The 21,355-nt window shown below is 36.2% G+C and overlaps 2 protein-coding genes across 5 annotated transcripts in view; one reads left to right on the top strand and one right to left on the bottom strand.

The window, feature by feature from the left end:
• Positions 1-13,042, bottom strand: part of LOC139972127 (uncharacterized) — a 20,805-nt gene extending 7,763 nt beyond the window's left edge. Inside the window, exons 1-11 of one of the 3 annotated variants that reach the window (XM_071979073.1) lie at positions 12,959-13,042; positions 9,369-9,680; positions 8,497-8,678; positions 7,411-7,478; positions 6,027-6,190; positions 5,013-5,110; positions 4,055-4,164; positions 2,620-2,722; positions 1,880-1,966; positions 1,262-1,404; positions 366-475 (exon numbers count right to left, since the gene is read on the bottom strand). In XM_071979073.1, the coding sequence (XP_071835174.1) occupies positions 366-475; positions 1,262-1,404; positions 1,880-1,966; positions 2,620-2,722; positions 4,055-4,164; positions 5,013-5,110; positions 6,027-6,190; positions 7,411-7,478; positions 8,497-8,678; positions 9,369-9,678 (1,375 nt within the window). In that variant the 5' untranslated portion in view covers positions 9,679-9,680; positions 12,959-13,042. Of the gene's footprint in view, positions 1-365; positions 476-1,261; positions 1,405-1,879; positions 1,967-2,619; positions 2,723-4,054; positions 4,165-5,012; positions 5,111-6,026; positions 6,191-7,410; positions 7,479-8,496; positions 8,679-9,368; positions 9,681-12,862 lie in introns of all 3 variants that reach the window. The other 2 variants (XM_071979072.1, XM_071979074.1) reach the window with 2 other exon arrangements.
• LOC139972131 (probable palmitoyltransferase ZDHHC24) lies at positions 12,892-21,355 on the top strand. Of its 2 annotated transcripts, none has more exons than XM_071979092.1 (2): positions 12,892-13,013; positions 13,692-21,355. In XM_071979092.1, exon 2 carries the CDS (start codon positions 13,828-13,830, stop codon positions 14,728-14,730), a length of 903 nt encoding a protein of 300 aa, XP_071835193.1. In that variant the 5' UTR covers positions 12,892-13,013; positions 13,692-13,827; the 3' UTR covers positions 14,731-21,355. The 2 variants fall into 2 exon arrangements, with proteins under 2 accessions (XP_071835193.1, XP_071835192.1); XM_071979091.1 differs by lacking the exon at positions 12,892-13,013 and adding an exon at positions 13,037-13,172 and having other exon boundaries at positions 13,692-21,286.

Raw genomic sequence — 21,355 nt, 5'->3', positions numbered from 1 at the left:
GAATTTCAAAAACACAGCTGCATGATGGGATTCCAAAATCTGATACTATGATGTATTGATAACTATAAATGATTGATTAATTGGATACAATCATGAAGCTCACACAATAAATAAAATGCAGTGAATCATTCAGTAAATCACATTAAAAATTGTTTTTACAAGTATGATTCGATGCAGGTGTTATTTATTCATAATAACAAGGGTGTTCTCCACCATCCCGCCCCCCCCAGTAAGAGGGATGGCGCGAAGATGGTACAGATGGACCTAATGTAAGCCACAATGTAAACTTGAAAGTGTCATTACCAAATGCATACTACTATAAAAGGGTTCAAGTATGTATTGTGTACCAATGCAGAAATAATTACCATAAACATTAGCGACTTTTCCGAGAGAAATGGCGGCACCTTGCCTGACAGAGAGAATGTTATCCTCAAGGTTTCCAAAAAACAAAGGGAGAAGTTTCTCCATGTAGGAACTGTTGAAGAAAGTACACAACATATGAGCAAGACTGCAAGGTGTGAATAATCCCTATTGTAGTGTGGTTTATCAAGTTTACGATTGATCCAAGCCTTGACCTACCTTCTACTGTACCCTCAGTTACTCCAGGAGAAGGCAAGGAATAATTTATCGGAATTCGCAATGCAGAATGCTACGTAAAATGGTCAAATTGCTATACAAATGTACAAAGAGGTATAGCAGTGTTTTGTGCACAGAAACCATAGTATTTTGGGAGAGACAAATTCAATCATCAAAGCTGCTACCCAATAATTATATAATTATATATTAATAAGTCATGTAAAAACGTTTCTAAACAATAAATACCGTTTTTGCCATAAAATGTTGTTTCAGTTGTTCAAGAATGCTAACACATAAGAATATTTCCTTTAAACCTCATTAAAGCACTTTGAAGTCAACGTTTCATGAAAATATGAAAATGTTTCCGTTAAACATTTTATCTTCCAATTTTGGATTTTAATAGAATGTAGTTAAAATGATGTCATTGGCTCTGCTGATGCCAACCGGTGAATTATTATTATTATTTTCTTTATATATATTTTTTTTATTTATTTTTTATTTTTTGTAATGACACATGCTACAGGGAAGAGTTTTTATCCAATTGAAGGAAAATTCTGTGGTAAACTTAATTTTATAACCGTTCATTTTGCATCAAAAGTGAACTTGAAGCAAACGAGAACCATCAGCTACTATAAATACCCAACCAAGTTTTGTAAAATGGCAAAGAAAGAAATGCATGGCTCACCTTGACTCATCTGGAAAACAGAGGATAAAATTTCCACAGGCAACACAAGCTGCATCCCTGACTGGCCAGCTGTCATCCTCGAAACATATTAACAGCGCTGTCAACAGCCTCTGCACGTAAGGACGAACTTTCTCTTTATCAATCTGAAGAAAAAAAGAATTGCCAAATTTTCTTCAAGAAACTTCCTCAAAATGTCTTCCAATCAATAAATATCAGGCATTATCATTTTTCAACCCTCTCTGGGCTTGAGAAAATAATAATGAAAAACAGGACTTTGGAGTGGTTCCCAAAATGTTAAGGTTGACTATAAATTGCATACTGCTGTGAGCCAAGCTTAAACTACGCCTTGTTTCTCGTCAAAAAATCACTCAAGATGTTTTGAAGAAAAAATAAGTTTTCTTGCAGGAAATAAAAAAAAAATGTATACAAAAATAACCTCTTCTTATTTTTTGCCCTTCTTAATTGCATTTTTTAACCAAACATGATAAGACCAAAAATGATTTGTATCTCTGTAAACCTTTTTCAAAGTACCAGACAAAAATACCAAAAGAGATCAGTCATATCCCAAAGGAACCAGGAGATGACTTTGCGACTGTTGCACTTAATTATTGCGCATACCTTACTTCCCAGTTCAGCAATACAGGCACAGGCAGCTTCTCTCACAGCGTGGTTATCAGCATCTGACTGTTCCACGTAAAAATTGACCTAAAAGAGGAGGAGGAGGAGAAGTTATACCATGCTGTGTGGTTACTAAACCGTAATTGCATCAGACCATGTCATCCTAGAATGTTTCACTGATAAACTTGTTGTTATGAAAGGAGTGATTAAACATTCTAGTGGATTCTAAAAATGATGTTTGTTGAGGAGAGGACAGAAATTTTTGGGGTTTTCAGACCATTGACTTCAAAGGACAGAAACCCTTTGCAGTGCCAACTAAGCTATCTAGCCCTAAGTTCATGGGAATGCACCAACCAAGGGCTGGTTAAGCTGAATTATGTTTATGATATCATAGTTAGTTTCCTATATGGTTGATTTATGACTTTTCTCTCAAATTCCCTTTCCTGGTAAATTTTTGCTTGTATTAAATGAAACTGGGGTGTGATCCCTGGTTACATGGTATGTACAGTACTGTATCTTCTTACTAGCTACCGTTCCCCCCCCCCCACAAAACAAAAACAAGAAAAAGAAGGAAAGAATGGTTGATGGAGATTGAAACCAACTAATGGCTGGATCCCTCAGTTGATAAAGCACATGCAATAAGCTAAATCAGATTTTTATTTTTCAAACAGTTTGATGGAAAGTTTTCCTTTTTACTTCAAATTAGGCTATGGATCAGAACATGGTTTATTTCTACTAACCACTTCCTCTATATATTTCTCTACCAGTGCCTTTCCTTGCTCCCCCACAATCTGTCTCCAAGTCTCTTGGCAGTAAATCTTTACTCCTTCAGCGACATAGTACCTTTTGAAAAGAGAAAAACATTAAGAAGATGTTTTCACTTGAAAACATTTTTGGAAGCTGCACATAATCAAGATCACTATCTTAGCACACTGTATAATAAATAAACTAACCACTAATTGGGAAAAGGAGAGAAGAGCAGTGGCGGAGCTAGGGGTATTGGTCAGGGGGGCGAGAATGGCATGTAGGGGCGCTTTGATACTATCTAAGCGGAGCACCATCACAGGTTGGCGCGGAGCGTACAGACACTTTTTGAGTAAAGATACTCCCTAGATCGCCGGAAATGACCCTATCCGGGCCTTGCTAATTTGCAGATAAACGAAGATAAATAGGTGTCATCGCCATTTGTGACAACTCGGATGTTTATATGGGGGTTGAAAGCACATGCGCTTGGAAATAGTTTCGTACAACGGAAGTGCCGATAAATTAAAGACCGTCGTTAGAGCATTTTGTCAGAAAATTACACCAACAAAATGTGACAAATGTCAATAGGTAGATGAGAGCGCAAAAAAAGAGTCAATAATCACGAATAAGTAACCCCCCGCCCCCCCTGACTGTATGGACGCTCCGCCACTGGAGAAGATGGTGGGGAGATATGATGGCAAAAGTCATCATACAGCTTGATTCAGCGTTAAGTTAAGGACAAGAAACAATATACAATTTACAGACAAAATTGATTAACTTCCTACAAGTTGTGATAGAAGAGCACCTTAGCATAATCCCACCCTATTCCCATCATTTTCCTTAAGATGTCACTGGAAATGAATATGTGTGTGATGCAATTACGGCCTGATTTGTTGTCTAAATATTGGATGGTTTCATATGAAAGTTACAACTCTTGAAACTCAAATGCTGCTTTGAGATTTTACTGAACGGGTGATCATTTATATTTACGACAGGGAATTTAGTAACACTTTTTCAATAACTGTTAGAAAACACATAAAGATTTTGCCCTTCATAAAACTGAACAATTTTTGAAAATTCACATATTTAAGTGTTTCAACCTGCATGTGCCACATAATTAAGTTTTCAAACCTGCATGTGCCACATTATTAAGGTTTTTAACCTGCATGTGCCACACACTTAAGTTTTCAACCTACATGTGCACATACTTGAATTTTCAAACCTGCATGTGCCACATTATTAAGTTTTTTAACCTGCATTTGCCACATACATTAAAAAAATTCAAACTCCCATGTGCCATCCAAGTCTTACATTTGAAGATCAAGTGAGAGCAGATTTAAACACGTCACACCTGAGTAGTTAGCCTGTAAAAAGTTCAAGCAACCAAATCAGGTAGAACGGAAAACTTAAGAAAGTATTTAACCTGCTCACCTGTTGAGACACAATCTCGGTACCAAGATGCCAAAGAACTTGTGTCGTGATTCCTCGGAGGGCATGTTTGTCAAAAACTGTCGAGTAGCCACTGACGCTGCTAGACGGACCTGGAGGGGAAAAATGGAAATATTCTTTTAGGAGTTTGTGTACAGCTTCTATGGAAAGATATTCTCCTCTTTCTAACTTCTGCTACTTACTGAAGATTATCTTTGTTTTTTTGTTGTTTTTTTTTTAACAGAAATCAAAGACTACTTGTCCTTCAAAATTTCCAATCTGTTTTTGACATGTGATTAATGTTATTATGCTATGCAAAGTGTCCAAGTTATGAAATGTTGAGGATCCAATTATTTTCCACTATTTGCTGATTAAGCTTCACATAATGAAGAAGCTAACAGTGTGGTCAACTGTAAATTTACTTTATGTGAAACCTGGCAAAGTTTTGCCAAAGAAATACAAAACCATCTGCATCAATTCCACCATATAATCACACCAGGAATGGTAAACTTGTACATTAACGAACTTTGCTACTGCGGGAAACTAGTACGTTAAAAGAATGAGCCACACATTTTGCTATATTGGACTAAATTGCTTAACACCTTGCTAACTACATGTAGGAAAAACCAAATGTCTGTTAATTACATAGGTGGCAGATTGAGGTGGTATCCAACTATGTGGGTATATTACATGCCTTAGTCTGAATAAAACAAAGTATTATCACCCTATGCCAAATGCATCTTCACTGTTTTCTGTTGTTGTTGTTTTTTTTTGGGGGGGGGGGGGGTTCAGTGTTGAAGTATCTTGGAAGTGAAAATTTGGAAGAGAAAGGTTGGAAGAGCGAGTACAGAGGGACCACAGCCACTTTATTTTCCAATTTGAAAAACTAGTTTTTAGTTTATGCTCCCAATTTAGTATGAACTCTCCTATTAAAACTGAATGCAAAATATGTAGGACATACCTGACTCCAATTGTCAGCTAGACCGTTCGCAAAATGTTGTGAAAAATCTTGGCCGTACTTCAAAATAGTGTTTTCTGAAAGATCTGAAACATTTTCTCCTTGTCGGTGAAAGAAGAAAAGACGAAAGCAGTGAATAATCATGATTCTTACATTGAGATCTTGATCAGTGGTGCTATAAAGTTAAATACTAACTGACAATGGGTTTTCTACACACAATTCCTCTATTTCAAGCTGCACTTATGAAGCAAGCAAGTAACTTTAGACTCAAAAAAACAAATGCGCCAATCAAATCTCTCTGTTTTGTTTACCACCTTTAGGCCTACAGTATCTTACTTTCAATTTCGTGGCTAGCCTTTGTTAGTTCTCTTGAATAGTATCTTTCTTTCAGTCTTACCGATGCAGCTTGCGAAATTGTGTCATTTCCTTCCATTGCAAGGAATAAACAGGTGTTTTCAGACATTTCCTCCGTGGAATTGGGTAAGAAAAGTGGACGATACGAGTACATATATTTGTTACATTTGTGTAATGAGCATGCTGATATGGGCGGTTGCAGTGATTTTACGGTAAATCGTTCACGCCATAAGGGCAACAGAAAATAAATCTCTTTCTTTCGATTACAACAGCTTTTCTCCATTAAACCCACCAGGTCAGAGTGCATTTAGAATAAGAAACATTGACTCTGCTTCAGAAGTTGTTTTCCGAAATTCATCAGCAAACACGTGTTGAGACTTTAAAGACACCCTCAGAATATCAAAATGTTTTCCCGTCTGTGGATACTATACTTATACCTACACATTTTTGACAAATAGCTAAGAAAGGAAGATGAAATGTAACTTTCAGAGAAAAAATGCAAATGAAGAAAACGGGCCCTTAATGTAGTATTCTTACACAATCTTGAAAAAAAAGGAAAACCTATTTGTTCAAACAACAAAAAGCAACAAAAATGGGCCAATCATCCTGTTTCAAAGAATATCAGCAATAGAAGCTTCGAGTCATCGCTCGTATGATGTTTACCTTCTCGCCCATTGCAACTGACAATGGCAGCACACACGTAATATCCGGTCTCCCTGACAAAACGGTTGGTGTGGGTTAGAGTTCCAAAAACAAGGTCTAACAGATCTTGGTCTATATAAGAAAGAAAACCTGGTCCACACCCCTCCACCACAGCTTGCAAGCACCTAGCAAAAGAAATCAAAATAGTTTTTCTACCAAGTTGTAGTTTGTGATGACGGCGCAATAAAATAATGCACATGGGGTTACTATGACTGCACACCTGTGTGCTGTTTCAAAGTGATATGGAAATAGCCGTTATTGCAGAAAGACTTTGTTCATCTGTTAGTCATAGGCATTATTTGGATTCTCATAACTGAAGGGATTGTCTCTGGGACAGGTTATCATTGACCATGGGTAACATATTGTCTGTAAAGCGCTTTGAGACCTATTGCTGGTATAAAGCGCTATATAAAAGTGGAATATTATGATTATTATATATGGCAAGGCTATTTTATCCCTTTCATTGGGCTATAACCTTCTATTGTCATTTTAGGAAAAAATGCAGACCAAATTGCAAAAAGCTACTTTTATTCTCCTGAAGAGAATTCATCAATCAAACCTGTTACCAAACTGGAAGAACAACATGTTTTAAAGTCATGTGACTTCCAAAGGTTATACAGTATAAGCATTTGTATTACTTACTGTATATTTGTTTCCTATAGCAATAATACTTTTTTTACTGGTTTTTTTTACTAATTATTAATCAAGTATATATAGTCTCTCGTTATGTTTCATATCAGTTAGAGGGCCAGACTTTTCTATCCTAACAGCTAGGTTTACCTCCACAAGCAAACTGAAACAAAAACAGCATAAAGGTCACATTCAAACTAGACAAATAGACTGATAACTAAAATTGGACCAATGAACAATGGATAGAGTAAACATAGCCTGTACAAAGGAAATGACACAGCTTAGGAGATGAAATTGCAACCAAGATAAAACTGTGTGCAAAAGGTTGTAACAATGTGGGTTAACTAGTGAGTAGGTGAAGTGGGAAATGAAAAGGGGGAATTAAGAAGGCCATGGACAGGATGTGTGATGAAGAGAGGAGGGGGTGAGGAAGGGGATATGTATGGAGAAAGGGGAAGAGGGAGGGGTGTTCAGTCATAGTTCACTTCTTGGATGTTGAGACCTTAAGGATGAATGGTGCAAACTGTGTTGGGCAGTTACCTGTAAACCTGTAAAACCACTAATGCTGTCCCAAGCATTCAAGAAGGTATGCATTGTACAAGACCAGTGACACCGGAGGTGTTAAAGGAAGTAAACATATATTATTTTTGATAACCGACAAATATTTGCAAAGTAGCTGCTAGATCAGACAGCCCATTCCTAAATAAAACTTTACCTCATCCATGTTTCCAGATTCTTCCACCCGGCTGTGTCGTGAAAGATTTGTTCTGCTTTGACTGGAGTCTGTGGGGTAAGACAGGAGATTAACCTTAACATTTTCTGATTAAATCTTTTCAAGAAGGCTGGTTTAAGAGACTGTGACTTCTGACTGGCAGCCCATAGCAAAGACATGATCAAGTACTGAAGGACTCCATAGCTCAGTTGACAGAGCACAGAGCTGGTAATCCTGTCAGGTCACGGATTCGAACCCCGTTCAAACCAAAGATTTGGGTTGCTCTTTCAAAGTTTATGTTATCTTGATTAAACTTTAGTTAAATATTAAAACTCGCTTGAAAGGTCCACTATTTTCTACTTGAACCTGAGCAGACGTGCAAAAAAAGTGTTCTTTCTTAACTTTATTATTTTTCAGGCCACTTTGAAGAACCCCAACTGCTCTGTTTAGCACTGAAAAAGTATGTTGTATGTTCACCAAGCCAAACACTAAATCATATATCTATGCAAGTTCAAAGTCGAATTTGGAATGTTGAGTGTGCGAATGAAACCACAAATTTGATGATTGGTAAAAGCTAGTGAAAGTTAAAAAGTTCGAGGATAACTAGTCTTGTATGGCGGCAAGGCCTTCTGACACGACTTTACAACAACCGGTGGGATTTCTTGAGAAAATTCACATCTTTTTATGTAATTAGCACATATTTCAGTATATAAAGGTATAAACCACTGACATGTATGATTAATGATATGTATGATGCCGAGTTATAGAAAGGTGGGTTTTTCATCCAAGAATGGTCAAAGATTCCCCATTTGAAATGTCTTTCTACATTGGATAGATTCCAAATTCGAGCTTAAAATGTTGAATTGGAAGCCAACCGACGTGCAAGTTGTAATTAATGAGCCCTTGGGGTTTCTCCCACATTTGTGGTCGCTTACGGGTTGTAAAAATAACTGCTGATAATTATTATTAGTATTAACACTAACAGCCTTATCAACCATCGAGAATTTGCATATCTTGCAATTAGTGATTCATATTATTCTTTCCCGTTTCTTTTTATCAGTCCATCTTTTTTTGGTTTCCAAGCCTCACCAAATTCTTATTTGTAGCACCTAGCTTCTCAGCCAATTGCTGAGCTTGTTCCTGCTTCACCTTAGGTACTTCTTCGAGTGGTAACCGCTCAAGATTGGTCTTGACTCCATCCAAGATGACACTTCTTATTGTCATATAAAGGTCAGCTCCTGATTTCTTGCATAGTTCACCAAGAACCTCTCCTGTACGAATGATAATTTTCAGAAACAGACTTACAAGTAATACATGAAACAGATTATAACAATAAGAGGCTGTTTTCAGCTAGGTTTCATGATCATGGTTCAAGTGTTGTACCAATCTTCCAAGTTTGAAGTCGATCACTCGAATCGACTCAGGAAATTCCCTCCCAACGAAACGACTAAAATGAATTGGTCCATTACAACTCTTTAAGATTACAGTAAATTCAGAGCCTGCAATATACTGTTGAGCAGCTAATTAAAATGATATTATTCAGTTGCCAACATTCAACTGCGACCAAAGCTAAACGGGAGTGAAGACTTGCGCAGAAACGTCTGATGCCGGTAATCTGACCTAGTTTCGAATGAGGTGTAACAGACGTATTAGACACCACCATCGATCCCAGAAAATACACACACATCTTGCTACTGTAGGTAATTAGACACTAGTGTACAGTCAATACATGCAGCTACGGTCAATACCCACAACACAGTGTACATAGCAGCGATGGACAACTCAGGTTTAGTCAAAAGATAACAAGGTATCACGTTTCATTACTGTCTGCAATTTGAAGAAAAAAACTTCACTTGCAACCAATGGAAAGTTAACTTTTTCAGAGGGCGGCAACGCGGTGTGGGGCGAGTCTTCAATGCCTTTAAGAAGGACCAATCGATATCAAAATATCATAAGCTCACCTGCTTCTGATCGTACTCTCATCTCCTCCTCTCCAAGGCAGGAGATGCAGCAGTCTCTCAGTCCAGTCCAGGAGTGACTAGTTAGGTGATCACTCTGTAGTAGAAGCTTTGTAGCCATCAGGCTACCTTGCTTGGCTTCCCATGGCAATGCTTTGTCTGCCAATGCTGTCAAACATGTCTCTTGTAGCTTTTGAAACTCTTCCTCGGTCAATTTTGACATTTTATCCTGAAGTTGAGATATTCCCTTATCTCTGTCCAATTTCTTGGAGCTATGTAAAAGTTTTACCACATCGGTTGTGAAGGTATCCATGTCTGTGAAAAGGAAAGTTTAATCCCAAAAGAATGAAAACACTTTTGGTAGGGAGAAAGATAATGAGATTCCTGACATCTTTTTTGTTGAATGAGAAAGGGAGAGACTGCTAAGCTCTTTAGTAAACTCACATCAAGTAATAAACTGGGACCTAGAGCTTGCATAGTGTAGAAGGCTAATTTGCTGTGCACAGCAAATTGGGATAAAGCTTCATATGCACCAACTGTGGGCTTTCCCCTCAATTTCCAGTGATGGTGAAAACCAATACCATCAGTTTAATATCAATGCTAATTTGATTCCACATTTATTGGCAGAGAAAGCAAACAAAATTGGTGAAGACTTCATTAAGTATCTCACATCTGTGCTAAGTTCTCATATATGAGTTTATATATAACTTCCCAAAGTCTAATGAGCATTTGTCATGAAAAAGTTGGTTCAAATATTACATGGGATTCTCTGGAACAAATACGTTGGCAGCCTTCTACCAAGAGCCTCTTTATCAAAATTTGACAGGGCCTAACTTTATGATTTTTTAATACACTCAAGTGTAAGCCTATTAAATAACACAAGCATCTTCTGTGTTTAAGTGAAATAGTTCACTTAAAATTGTTAGTTTCGTATTTACGTCATCTGACACGTTTTGTTTACGCATGTGTAATTTATTCCCCTAAAAATTATCCGTTGCATCCACTGGACCCAAGTGGTTTGATGACTTTTGAGTCTCTGGCTAAATTGTTAAGTCTGCGACAATGCTGTAAGTTTGTGCAGTGGGGAATGTATTAACCAATTTGTGGCAGAGTGGATAAAGGCAGTGGCATTTGAGGTTCGGGTTCCATACCCGGCATAGTAAGGTGGGTTTTTCATCCAAGAGCAATCTATGGTTTCCCATCTCTAAATTGAAAAAAAAAAAAATCCAAATTTGAGTTAAAATGTTGAAATGGATTCCACCCGATGTGTACAGGGTAAGTTGTAATCCATAAGCCCTTGCGGGTTTTTCCCACATTTGTGTTTCGCTTAAGCCTCATCAAATTAACTGCTGATTATTATTATGATATATATATATATATTTGTGGGGTAAACAAATATTTTGGTATACATTGATATGGAAAATCTTGTTTTGCAACAACACTTGGCCTAGTTCCCATCTTGTGTCAGTCAGAGATAATCAGATTTCAAACACTCTAATCTATGTCTTTGTGTTACATTCGTTGTTTGCTGATCTTGTAAACTGATGTACACACAAAAAAAGAAACAATACACTAAGAGAATGATTTATACATCCAGCATTGCATCTATCAAAATGCCAAGAAAAATGGGCAAATTGCTGCACAATTTATAAGGTTCCCAATTATAGTCTTGAGTTATCATTAGCTGTAAGTTAATTTTATAATCCTCTTCCTTCTTCCAATAATAGTTAATACACTACATACAAATAAATGGTTGTGTAATGGATAGAACGAAAGGCAGCTAGCCTAGAGCAAATTATTTTCGACTTGTTTCTTTACGGACCAAAATAAACCAAGTATTACAGCATTGTTACGAACGAAGGATTCTGCGTCCGGGACGCAATGTTTTGGCCAGGGACACCAACTCTTCAAATTGCTTGCGTCCCGGGGACGCAAACTTTTTTTTGAGAAACAAACCGCAAGTATACACACTCACAACTACAGTAGGTCAACGGAAAACATAACAATACTGTCAAAACACATTTTGGAATGAACATTATTTCTTTTCAAAAACCACAACTTCTTCTTACAAGAAGCAAAAATTCTCCTACTCCAAAAGATCATTGAATTTGTTTGAAAATAAATATATCATAACAATCAACCACAAGGTACATGGTTAACAACACCCCATTACGGAGATTTTCATGCTAAAACTAGACAATGATGCTTTTCCAAAATTCCCGTGATTTGATTGGTTATAAATCCATTGTCTGTGAAAATTCTTGCACCTGTAGTGCTCAGTGAACACAGAGTATGTTGTTTAACAACAATAACTTGCAACTTACTTTCCCCTGTATAGAGATAGTGAAGTTTTTTGCGGTACAGGCTATCATGTGTGTGCACTCCAATATCATAACTTTAGGCCTTGTCACATACAGTACCTATACCTTTTGACAACGAAGAGGCTTCGTAATATTTGAATCATTGTTTTGATCAGAAAATGTTAATGAGTGGAGACAATCTATGAATTTTGTGGGAAGCTAACATCTCTGATCCTGAACAGGATATTTCAGCTCACAGTATGTTTCTTCTCTCTGTATTAATAGTTGCTAATGTAAAATGTGCATTCTTACCATCACTAGTTTACGATGCAAAAAATTTTCGCGGTCCAATTAACCACGTGCTTCAGTAAATGTTATTTTGGCACAACATTCGTGTGTAAACTACTGTACTTTAGAACATTGAACTAATTTTTTTTTAAATCTACATTGCGTAAAAAACTATCACATAGACCTACTGTAATTTTTGTATAGATGATTGCTTGCAAAGAGCCAGGATAAATGTTGGATCAGATTTTAAGGATTTGCGCATGTGTAGTTGAAAATGAAGCTCGAACAGGCATGTACATGCAGTAGTACAGTGAACTGGAATTTAGCAGGAGATATGCACAATGTAGGTACTGGAATTTTTGAAGAGTTCTTTGTTGGAATCGCTGCAAGGTCAAAGCACGGATTTACTACGGAGTTGGCGAGTAGGGAAGTACCAGGACCGATGAAGGAGGGGGGGGACTGGGGTAAAAATGGGTTGAAACGGCAGAGTGGTCGAAAGGAGGGGCGACCCCGGCCACCCCTGAAAAATAGCGAAGTTAAGGCACTGTGCATTTCTGCCCTATATTGTGTATAACTTTCACAAAGTATAGGCTGTGATACTACACTAGTATTAGTAACAGTAGGTCATACAATAAACGTAATTGATTTTCGATTGGGACGCAAGCTTTTATTACGGGACGCAAACTTTTTTTCACTTAATAACATAACTGTTTTACTAAGAAGTTAACCACTTACTGTACATATACAGTAGGCCTAATGTTATAAGATTGTACTGTAGCTTTGCTGTACTCGTGACTGTCAGATTGTCAAATCATTTATTACGCAATAGTAAAGCCAACACAACAGAGCATTTACAAGTCACAGAATATAAACACGAGTAGTAAGCTAGTAAATGTACCCTAAACATACCTATTCCTGTCATCGAACAAAGTCAAGACATGCTAAATTAGAAATTAAGCAGTAAAGTGTTGAAAAGTGTTTAAGAGTTAAATGTGAATGTGATACCTGCTTTGTGACGTCTCAAGTTAAACGGGTATGGGTTACCATACTACCTAATCAGGTTTGTGCTATTTGTCTGAGCTAGCACCAGAGGAATCAAGCCTGTGGACTGTTCGTTACGTACCTGTTGCAATATTAACGAAACCTAGCCCAAACATCAAACAAAGGAACTTCATTCAAATAAAAGTTTACACATCTTTGCTTGGAATTCTTGATGAAGGTGTGTATTGTAATGTTTAATTCATCATAGAATATTCTGCCATTGGATCAGATGAGATCCTTTTCATATACTGCCTTTGATATGCTAAGCTTGGTAGCCTAACAATACATTTTACAACAGTAGTTTAACTTACACATGTATACTACTTACTAGTACTAGGCCTAGTAACTACTACTTACTGCCATTCAGACAAGACAAAAATTCAAGTTGAAAATCTGAAACTACAGTGGCCAACCACAAAAATACAGTATTTCCAATAGCCTTGTCGTTGAACCACTGTAATTTATTTGCAATGTTTTTTTTCCAATCCTGAAGCATCCTTATTCCTTACAGAATAAAAAACATGTTATTTTACCAATATACTCTGAGGCTCTCTTCAAATCACACAGCAAACTCACGTAAATACTAACAGCAATAATGCGCCTCAGTGAAAATACTTGAAATCTTGTACGCCTTATCTTTATATTTCCTGCAATGGTGAATGTATTTCATTAATCTTTGGTACTCCTTTTCCTTCAGAAAAATGTGAAGGCATGGAAGAAGATTCTTTCAAGGACATCAATTCAAAGGAGCTGCAAGTACAAATTGCATCAATAAATTATTTCACTGGTAGAATTAGTACACACTAGGGGTGTAACGCTCTACAACTTCAGACATGATGGTGCTGAAAGCTCTCGTCAAGTATGTTTGCCAATCCATCAAACACATACTGCCAAGTCAGTATAACTGCATGTGTATCGCAAACATCAGTGGAACAGTGTATTTATGGTTCATGACTATTCTACTGGCACTGGTGCTATTTTTTGTCATCATCCCTGGATTTCAGAGCGATGCATTCATGATGCACTTCACACTCGGTCTAATGTGCTATATCATCCTTGAAATGTTCTCCAATTACTTCCTCTGTCTCTACAATAACTCTTACTTTGAGTCGGAGAAGAGTTTCTCGTCACAGTCGAAGCTATTGCCGCCGACAAACGGAAGTAAACATTGGGAATACTGCGTACCCTGTCAGCATTATTACCCGCCCAGGGCCCACCATTGTCCCGTGTGTAAACGTTGCATCCTCAAGAGACATGCACACTGTTTCGTCGTAGGCGTCTGCCTGGGACACCGAAACCTACGTTTCTTTCTAGTCTTCACGTTTTACTGCTCGGTGGGATTATTTTGCATAGCTCTGTTTACGTGGATGTATCTCAGTGAATCACACGGTGCAGTTTTGTCTCATGAAGGTCTGTCATATTTATACCCTGTGACCATCTTCCAGTGGATCACAGGTGGCCTGAAGAGCAGCGTCTTCGGGCTGGTCACTCTTCTGTACGTCGATATGATGCTCTGTTTAGGATCCGCCTCCCAATTTGCATATCACTTCATCCACATATTGAAAGGACAGACTTCCCACGAGGCTGATAGTGATGTGATTACGTACGACCAGGGTGTCTTCCGGAATCTATCGGAAGTCTTTGGGAGATTTTGGATCTTGCCGTTCTTCTTGCCGTTACCCCTGCAGCTTCCATCCGATGGAATTCATTGGAAGAAACCAACCAAGGGATACTGAAAAGTCTGCTCTTGAAAGTCAGCTACAACAGAAAGGTCACCAAAGATATCATTAGTATCTTCCAAATGTGTTAACCAAGAGGAGCCATACAAAGAATTGAAAACTATTGGAAATCTGAAATTTATTTTTGTTTTGTAGTGTCAAGAGGGATAACCAAAGTATTTGGGTATTGATAGAAACAAATATCTTATGATTTTTGTATGGGTGAAGTCTAATATATATTTAGTCTCGTAGGTCATGTGGTCAAATGATCAAGATTTCAAAATATGAAAGATATTGATTAAACATGTATATTTGCCTTAACTTGTGAACTTTTGAAAGTGATATAATAAACTACTGTTCACACTATTTGTTCCCAAATTTCTCAAATTCGTGGCATTCATATTATTTTCAGTTTGAATGTTAGATGTGGAAGCATATTAATGTGGGAGTTCTCGTTTTGGTTGGATTTTATTTGAACTGCTTCATCAGCAACATTTACTCCTAGTTTGTGTGCAGCATTCTCTGCCCCAGATTCCAAAGAAGAGACTTTACACAGTTTAAAAAGTTAAACAGTGTGCAATATACAGTACTATGGACAAGGACAATCCCAAGGTTGTGAAAGTTTTGTATCTTTTTGTCTGTCCTCCAATACAAACCTGTGCTTATTTTCAAGAATCAAAACTACCAATTGAGGCTGACCAAAACCAAAGCACAACCAATTCACTGACATACTGCTGAAGCACCCACTCTGGCCAGTGATTATTGGTAGTTTTCAAAGAGTAATGATCAGTCACATTGTTTAGTACTATATATATTCATTGGTCATGAAGATCATGGCCAATTACTGTATGGAACCTAGAAATCAAAACATTTATCATGTGACTTTAATTTCCATTCATTTTCCTTAATGCCATAGAGCAGTGTTGGTAACTTTATTCAGCTGAGTGGTAAAACCAGGTGCTGGATTCTGCTTTTATTTGCTCTGTACAGAATGTTGATTCACAAACAAATTCATCTCGGTCGGAATGTTTTTCAAATTGCCCCAGAACGATGACCGTATGTTTATTCAGCTCAGTGATAAAAACCAGGTGCTGCTGCTTTCTCTGTTTTTGTTTGCATAAATATTATTTAAGATATATAAGAAATGTTGAAAATGTTACTTTAATTCATATATATTCAAAGATAAATTCTTCATGTTTACTTTGTATTATAATATTATTTATCGCCAAAAAATAAGTTTATCGTTTGCTTTTTGCAGGGTGTATTTACTAAATCTACAAATTTGGATATTGACTGATTTAAATATGTTATGTACCTCAGGTTGACCCTAAACTACCAAAATAAAATTTTGCTCAAATTATTTACCAACTTACTGTATGTACAGAACAGGAAAACAAACTTGAGGCTCAAAAAAACTGTGCAGTTGGTTTAGGATGGAGGGAGGGACGGAGTGAGTTAAAGGTGTTATGTAATACTTTAAAAAAAAAAATTATTATTTAAAAACTGCAAAGACACAGTTTCATGACATTAGAAGTGTCGGTTCATACCTGTCATCTTTCAATCCAGTATATTTCATACTGCCCTCTTTCAAAGATCGATATGAACTCATTTATGTCTTCCATCTCGTTTAGTTATTTTGGAAGCTTTTCATTTTATTTATTTGACTGAAATATACATATATATAATATATATATCAGAAAAAAATCATGTTAATAGCATCATTTACTCACAGACACTAACTACTATCTAGATCAATACAGAATATAAAATAATGAAAAGTTGAAGAGCACTGTAATTACAACGTGTGAAAATTACAAAATAAAAAACAAAAATTAAATAATAATTTAAGTTGCAGGTCACATAATAATTTCAATCTATACAGTAGTATTAATTAATTAATCATATACTGTAATGGTACCCAAAGAAGAAAGAAACTGACTAGATATGGTATACTGTACGACATGGATGTCATAGTATCGTGTGTTTTGATCTATAAAGAAGGATAAAAAGTGCTTTGAAACAAAATGTTTCAAAGCTCCTTGGTATGGGTTTGCCTTTACAAGGCAAGGTTTAATCATTAAGAGAAGTATTCCCAGTTTAAATTGAGGTGTCTTACAAGCGAGAAAGAGAGGCTCACTGTCTTTGTTCGTTAGTTTATGACTAATTAACTGTGTAACTGTGCAACTAATTAAAAGTGGGAAACTGGATCATTTTCATATCTGTTTGGTTAATAGATCCAAACAGAATAACTTGTCATTTTTTTGCACCCTCTAGATGCAAATCAATTTTTGATACCAAAATGACAGGTTTAATTGTAATGATATTTAAATATTTATCGTTGATTACTTTTTATCATTCAATTTATCAGGTATTCGTCATGGCAAACTTTTTGGAAGTTAATGCCGTTTGTTTTTATTTCAAACATGTGTCATAAATCCTCTAGTTACAGGACGAAAGTTTTTCTTGACCACGAAAGTTATTCTTGACCACGAAAGATTGTTTTATGACTTATAAGCATTGAAGACTCGCCCCAAACCGCGTGCAGCGCTCTGCAAAAAGTTAATTTTCCGTTGCTTGCAAGTGAAGTTTTTTTCTTGTCACTACAAAATGCAGACAGTAGTGAAACGAAACGTTCAAAAATGATTCATTTCCTGAGGAAATGAAAGCGTACGTTTATCTAGCAAGCATGTTAAAGTAAGCTTGCAGAATTTACCATATCAAATGGCAATGTTATATTTATATTATATGGATATAGTAGTTTCACTTACAGTAGCAAAGTAATATAGAAATATTGTGATTTTCTCTGTTCTTTCTATAACCAATGAAATAAGCCTTTGGAGCAGTGAATGAATTATTTGTGTAGGTCAGTGGATCAAAATAACCGTAAATTTATGAAAATGAAGCGAAATCCAAAAAGCGGAAAACATACTTTTTTTTATCATTCTGATATTTTCCTCAAACTTGTGCACAAAAACATCTTTTTCATTATTTATTGAGAAAGTTTTCATAAATCTAAGCTGTCGCACAGTAACATTGATTGCTGTATATACTGGTAATGGTCAAGTATAGGTTTACTTTTAAATTCAATGGATGTGTTGATGCAATGTATCACAAACATTATTCCTCACCCATGTTTATATATTTCCTCTCATCTCAAACTCAATTCAGTTTTAATTTAGAGCTACAGCAGCTATAGTGTGTACATGTAGCTAACTATACTGTGTGTATACATATAAATAGCTCTACCCTTGTAGTGTGTAAAGCTACAGTAGTTGCTCTGTGTGAATAACTAGCTATATACTAAGTGTTCATTAGATAGCAATATAATGTGTGTGTAACTAACTAAAACTTTATGGCAAGCTATTTGATGTATACAAAGCATATAGCTAGTGATCAGCAACAAATCTGATCATGTTGTATTCCTTGAAATTAATATGTCTGAGTGCAGGCAGCAACTGTTCTGCTTCTAGCAACACTGATAGGTTTACAGACTATGGTATACTAGTGTTTTGGTTTCATATATTGCAATGTTCAGCTAGAGTAGCTATACTGAGGTTCCCGTATAGCTATGAACTTTGAGTGTAGCTAGCTGTATGTATACAGCTAGCTATACTATTCATAGTAGCTAGCTGAGAAAAATGGCAAACATGCAGCTAGTGATCAGCAGCAAATCTGACCATTTCTGTATTATTCAAAAATAATATACATGTATCACTGCTTTGAGGTACAGTTGTCAGATGATACTGTTGTGTTGGTTTCATTAATATAAAGTGTAATTTCAACTAGCTATATGTATACTATGCGCAGAGGTGCAGTAGCTATACTGTGAACATATCTAGCCATACTGTGTAACACTAGATGCTCGATGGGTAGCTGTAGAAAATAATAACCTGTTGTATGATGTATGTATACAAAGCAGTACTCTAGTTCTCAGCGGCTAGTTTGTTCATATTGAATTCCTTGAAAATGATATGAATGCATGCTTTGAGCAAATCTTACAGGTGTACAGATACTAATATACTATCATGTTGGTCTCATTAAATTGTAATGTAAAAGCTGTAGGAGGTCAATTAATGTTGTTTCAATCACCTTGCTTCTTCTTTTAAACCTTGCTTTACTTATTCTTTCACTCTATATCTTGTATTTGAGCTATATTGAAGGCTTTAGCTGTAGTATAGATCATTATTAACTGTAGAAGGTTATCTAATTCGTTTGTGCTTCTTCAGCTGAAACGTGACACAACTAATTAGAATGGTGAACCATAGCTTTAACATTTACATGGTATGCCTTTATATCCTTCCAACCCTCCAACTTCCAACAAGGGGGAGGGACCAACATTTGTTCTGAATAAACTCTGCCCACACAAGGTGCCCCTCTACACCATACCTATTCATAAATACATTTAGGTTGGTGTTTAAGCCATTTGGTCGGGGTGATGAGCTGGGAGCTTTGTAAAACACCCACACACTTGTGCTATCCTTATGCTTTTTTTCTTCTGGTAGAGGCAAAGTTGAGTCATTTTTGTTAACTGAAGTGTATAATGTAGAATATGTATTCTGCCCCCCTCCCCCCCCCCCCCATGTCCTTTTCCCCAACAGCTAAATCAAATGTAGAGTCAAGTTTTTTTTTTTTTTAATTTTGCAAAGACTTTTACCAAACTCTTTATTTACCAACAGTAAAGATTTTATATTTTCATGTCATGAACCTTTGTATTGTTTGAATTACCTCTACAAATTGTCAAAGACAATATGAATTTGATGAGCATGCTACACTTGTAATGCTTTGCTTGATTGTTTATGTTATCAGTGAATAGGTATTATTATTCTAATTATTATGATTATAATTATTATTATTATTATTTTCTTGATTTATTTTTTTTTAAGATTTATACTTCGCCTACCAAAAATGCTATGACATCAAAAAATAGTAACCTATATCCAAATCTTCCTTGCAAATTTTACTGTTACCATAAAACACCTGTCCACAATTGAACATTGGGTTGCTCTATTAAAATGCTGTTTGATGTATGGGAATTATTTGGACATATGAAGACTCCAAGATTGCACTCGTGAAAATTTAAACCACAGTTAGTACCGTACCCATAAAGATGGAGACATTACCAATGACTGTTAAGGTGCTATTAGATCATCAAACAGTTGCGTTTTATGGCTAAAAAGAGACAAACGATTTAATGGCTTCAAAACAGCCATCTCTTTATCATGGCTTCTTGTCAACTGCCTTGAATAAATCTGTGACAAGTCAACTCTTGTCAGACCCTCAAAGGGGAGATTTGGAAGGAGATTTTATATCTGGAGGGTAGGGGATAAAGGGGGGGGGGCCTGTTGTTGCTTGTTTGTTTGTTTGTCATGTTGTTGTTTTGTTTTGCTGACAGTATATGCACATGCCTCCAGTAACTTTGTCATATGTTATTTCACATCGATATTCCAAAAAAACATGCAAAGGTGGCCAATGGCTTATATTATGATGTTTTATAATGGAAATAGGTTATACTGTACGGTAAAACCAATTTTAGTCAAAGCAGCTGTTTTTGTGTTAATTTTGTGTAACGCTTGTGATACATTTAGACACAACAATCCTATTTAAATTCATTTCAAAGCCTTGAATATTCAAATGTTTATTTCAGTTATTGAAGCAGTTTACAATTTTGATGAACTTCTAATGTGCTTTCAGCATATGCGTGTCGCTTCAAACGTGTCTATTCTATAAAATATTTACATTGGAATGGATTAATAGAATCGGTAAATTATTCACTAATTTAACATTCAGTTGGAATAAGAAACTTTGACCCAGTGTAGTCTCTAAAAGATTTCAGACATTATTGAAAACCTGGAAAGTCATAGAGATTTGAAGTTCAAATTCCAGACCAAGAAAAGTCATGGTAGATGGTAATGTGTAGAAGAGTCAAAAGTAAATGGAAAAATGTCTTGAGATATTTATACTGAAGTTGTTTTGGGATTTTTTCATCCCAAAATTCACGGGCAAAAGTCCTAACAATTTCATCAGGACAAGGTGATCAGGACAAGTATGTCATGGGAAGTCCATGAAATTTTGTTTTCAGGAAAGTGTGGGAACTCTGTTTCAGAATGTGGGTTATTATTGGTGTATAGTGTCAAAAATAAGTAACTTAACCCCAGAGAGCGGCTTGAATTTTTTTTTCACTGATTGATAATTTAGTGCATGGAAAGTTGGGTGACTTTATATTGCCAAATCAGCTATGAAGCAAAACACTGCGACCTATATCGCTACATTGTTTTAAATTATGCAGTTTTTGCAGCATCGTCGTTGTCAACAAATGCTATTCGTCTCTGTCAGGGAATAGTATCACTGCAATATAAAGAGGTTATATTCTGTTATATTATTATTGTTATTATTATCATAATTAATATCATTATTATTTATTGAGAGGATTTCTGATCGAAAGAATTTCATTTGAACATTTGGGACAATCAGTGCTTTAAGTTCTGTATTTTGTGGAAGTAGTAGATTTATATAGTATGTGTGTATATAGCATGTGGTTACGTTACATAGATGCATGGTATAGCAGTGTTGTAGAGATTTCTGTTACAAGGTTGCTTACCAGCTTGAATAATAAAACTTCTGTAAGAAGTATATAATTTCTCCC

This window comes from Apostichopus japonicus, chromosome 8 (genome assembly GCF_037975245.1).
Source record: "Apostichopus japonicus isolate 1M-3 chromosome 8, ASM3797524v1, whole genome shotgun sequence".
Classification (NCBI taxonomy): Eukaryota; Metazoa; Echinodermata; class Holothuroidea; order Aspidochirotida; family Stichopodidae; genus Apostichopus; species Apostichopus japonicus.
Note: the sequence above shows the minus strand (reverse complement) of the source record. Positions and strands in the feature narration are given on the sequence as shown.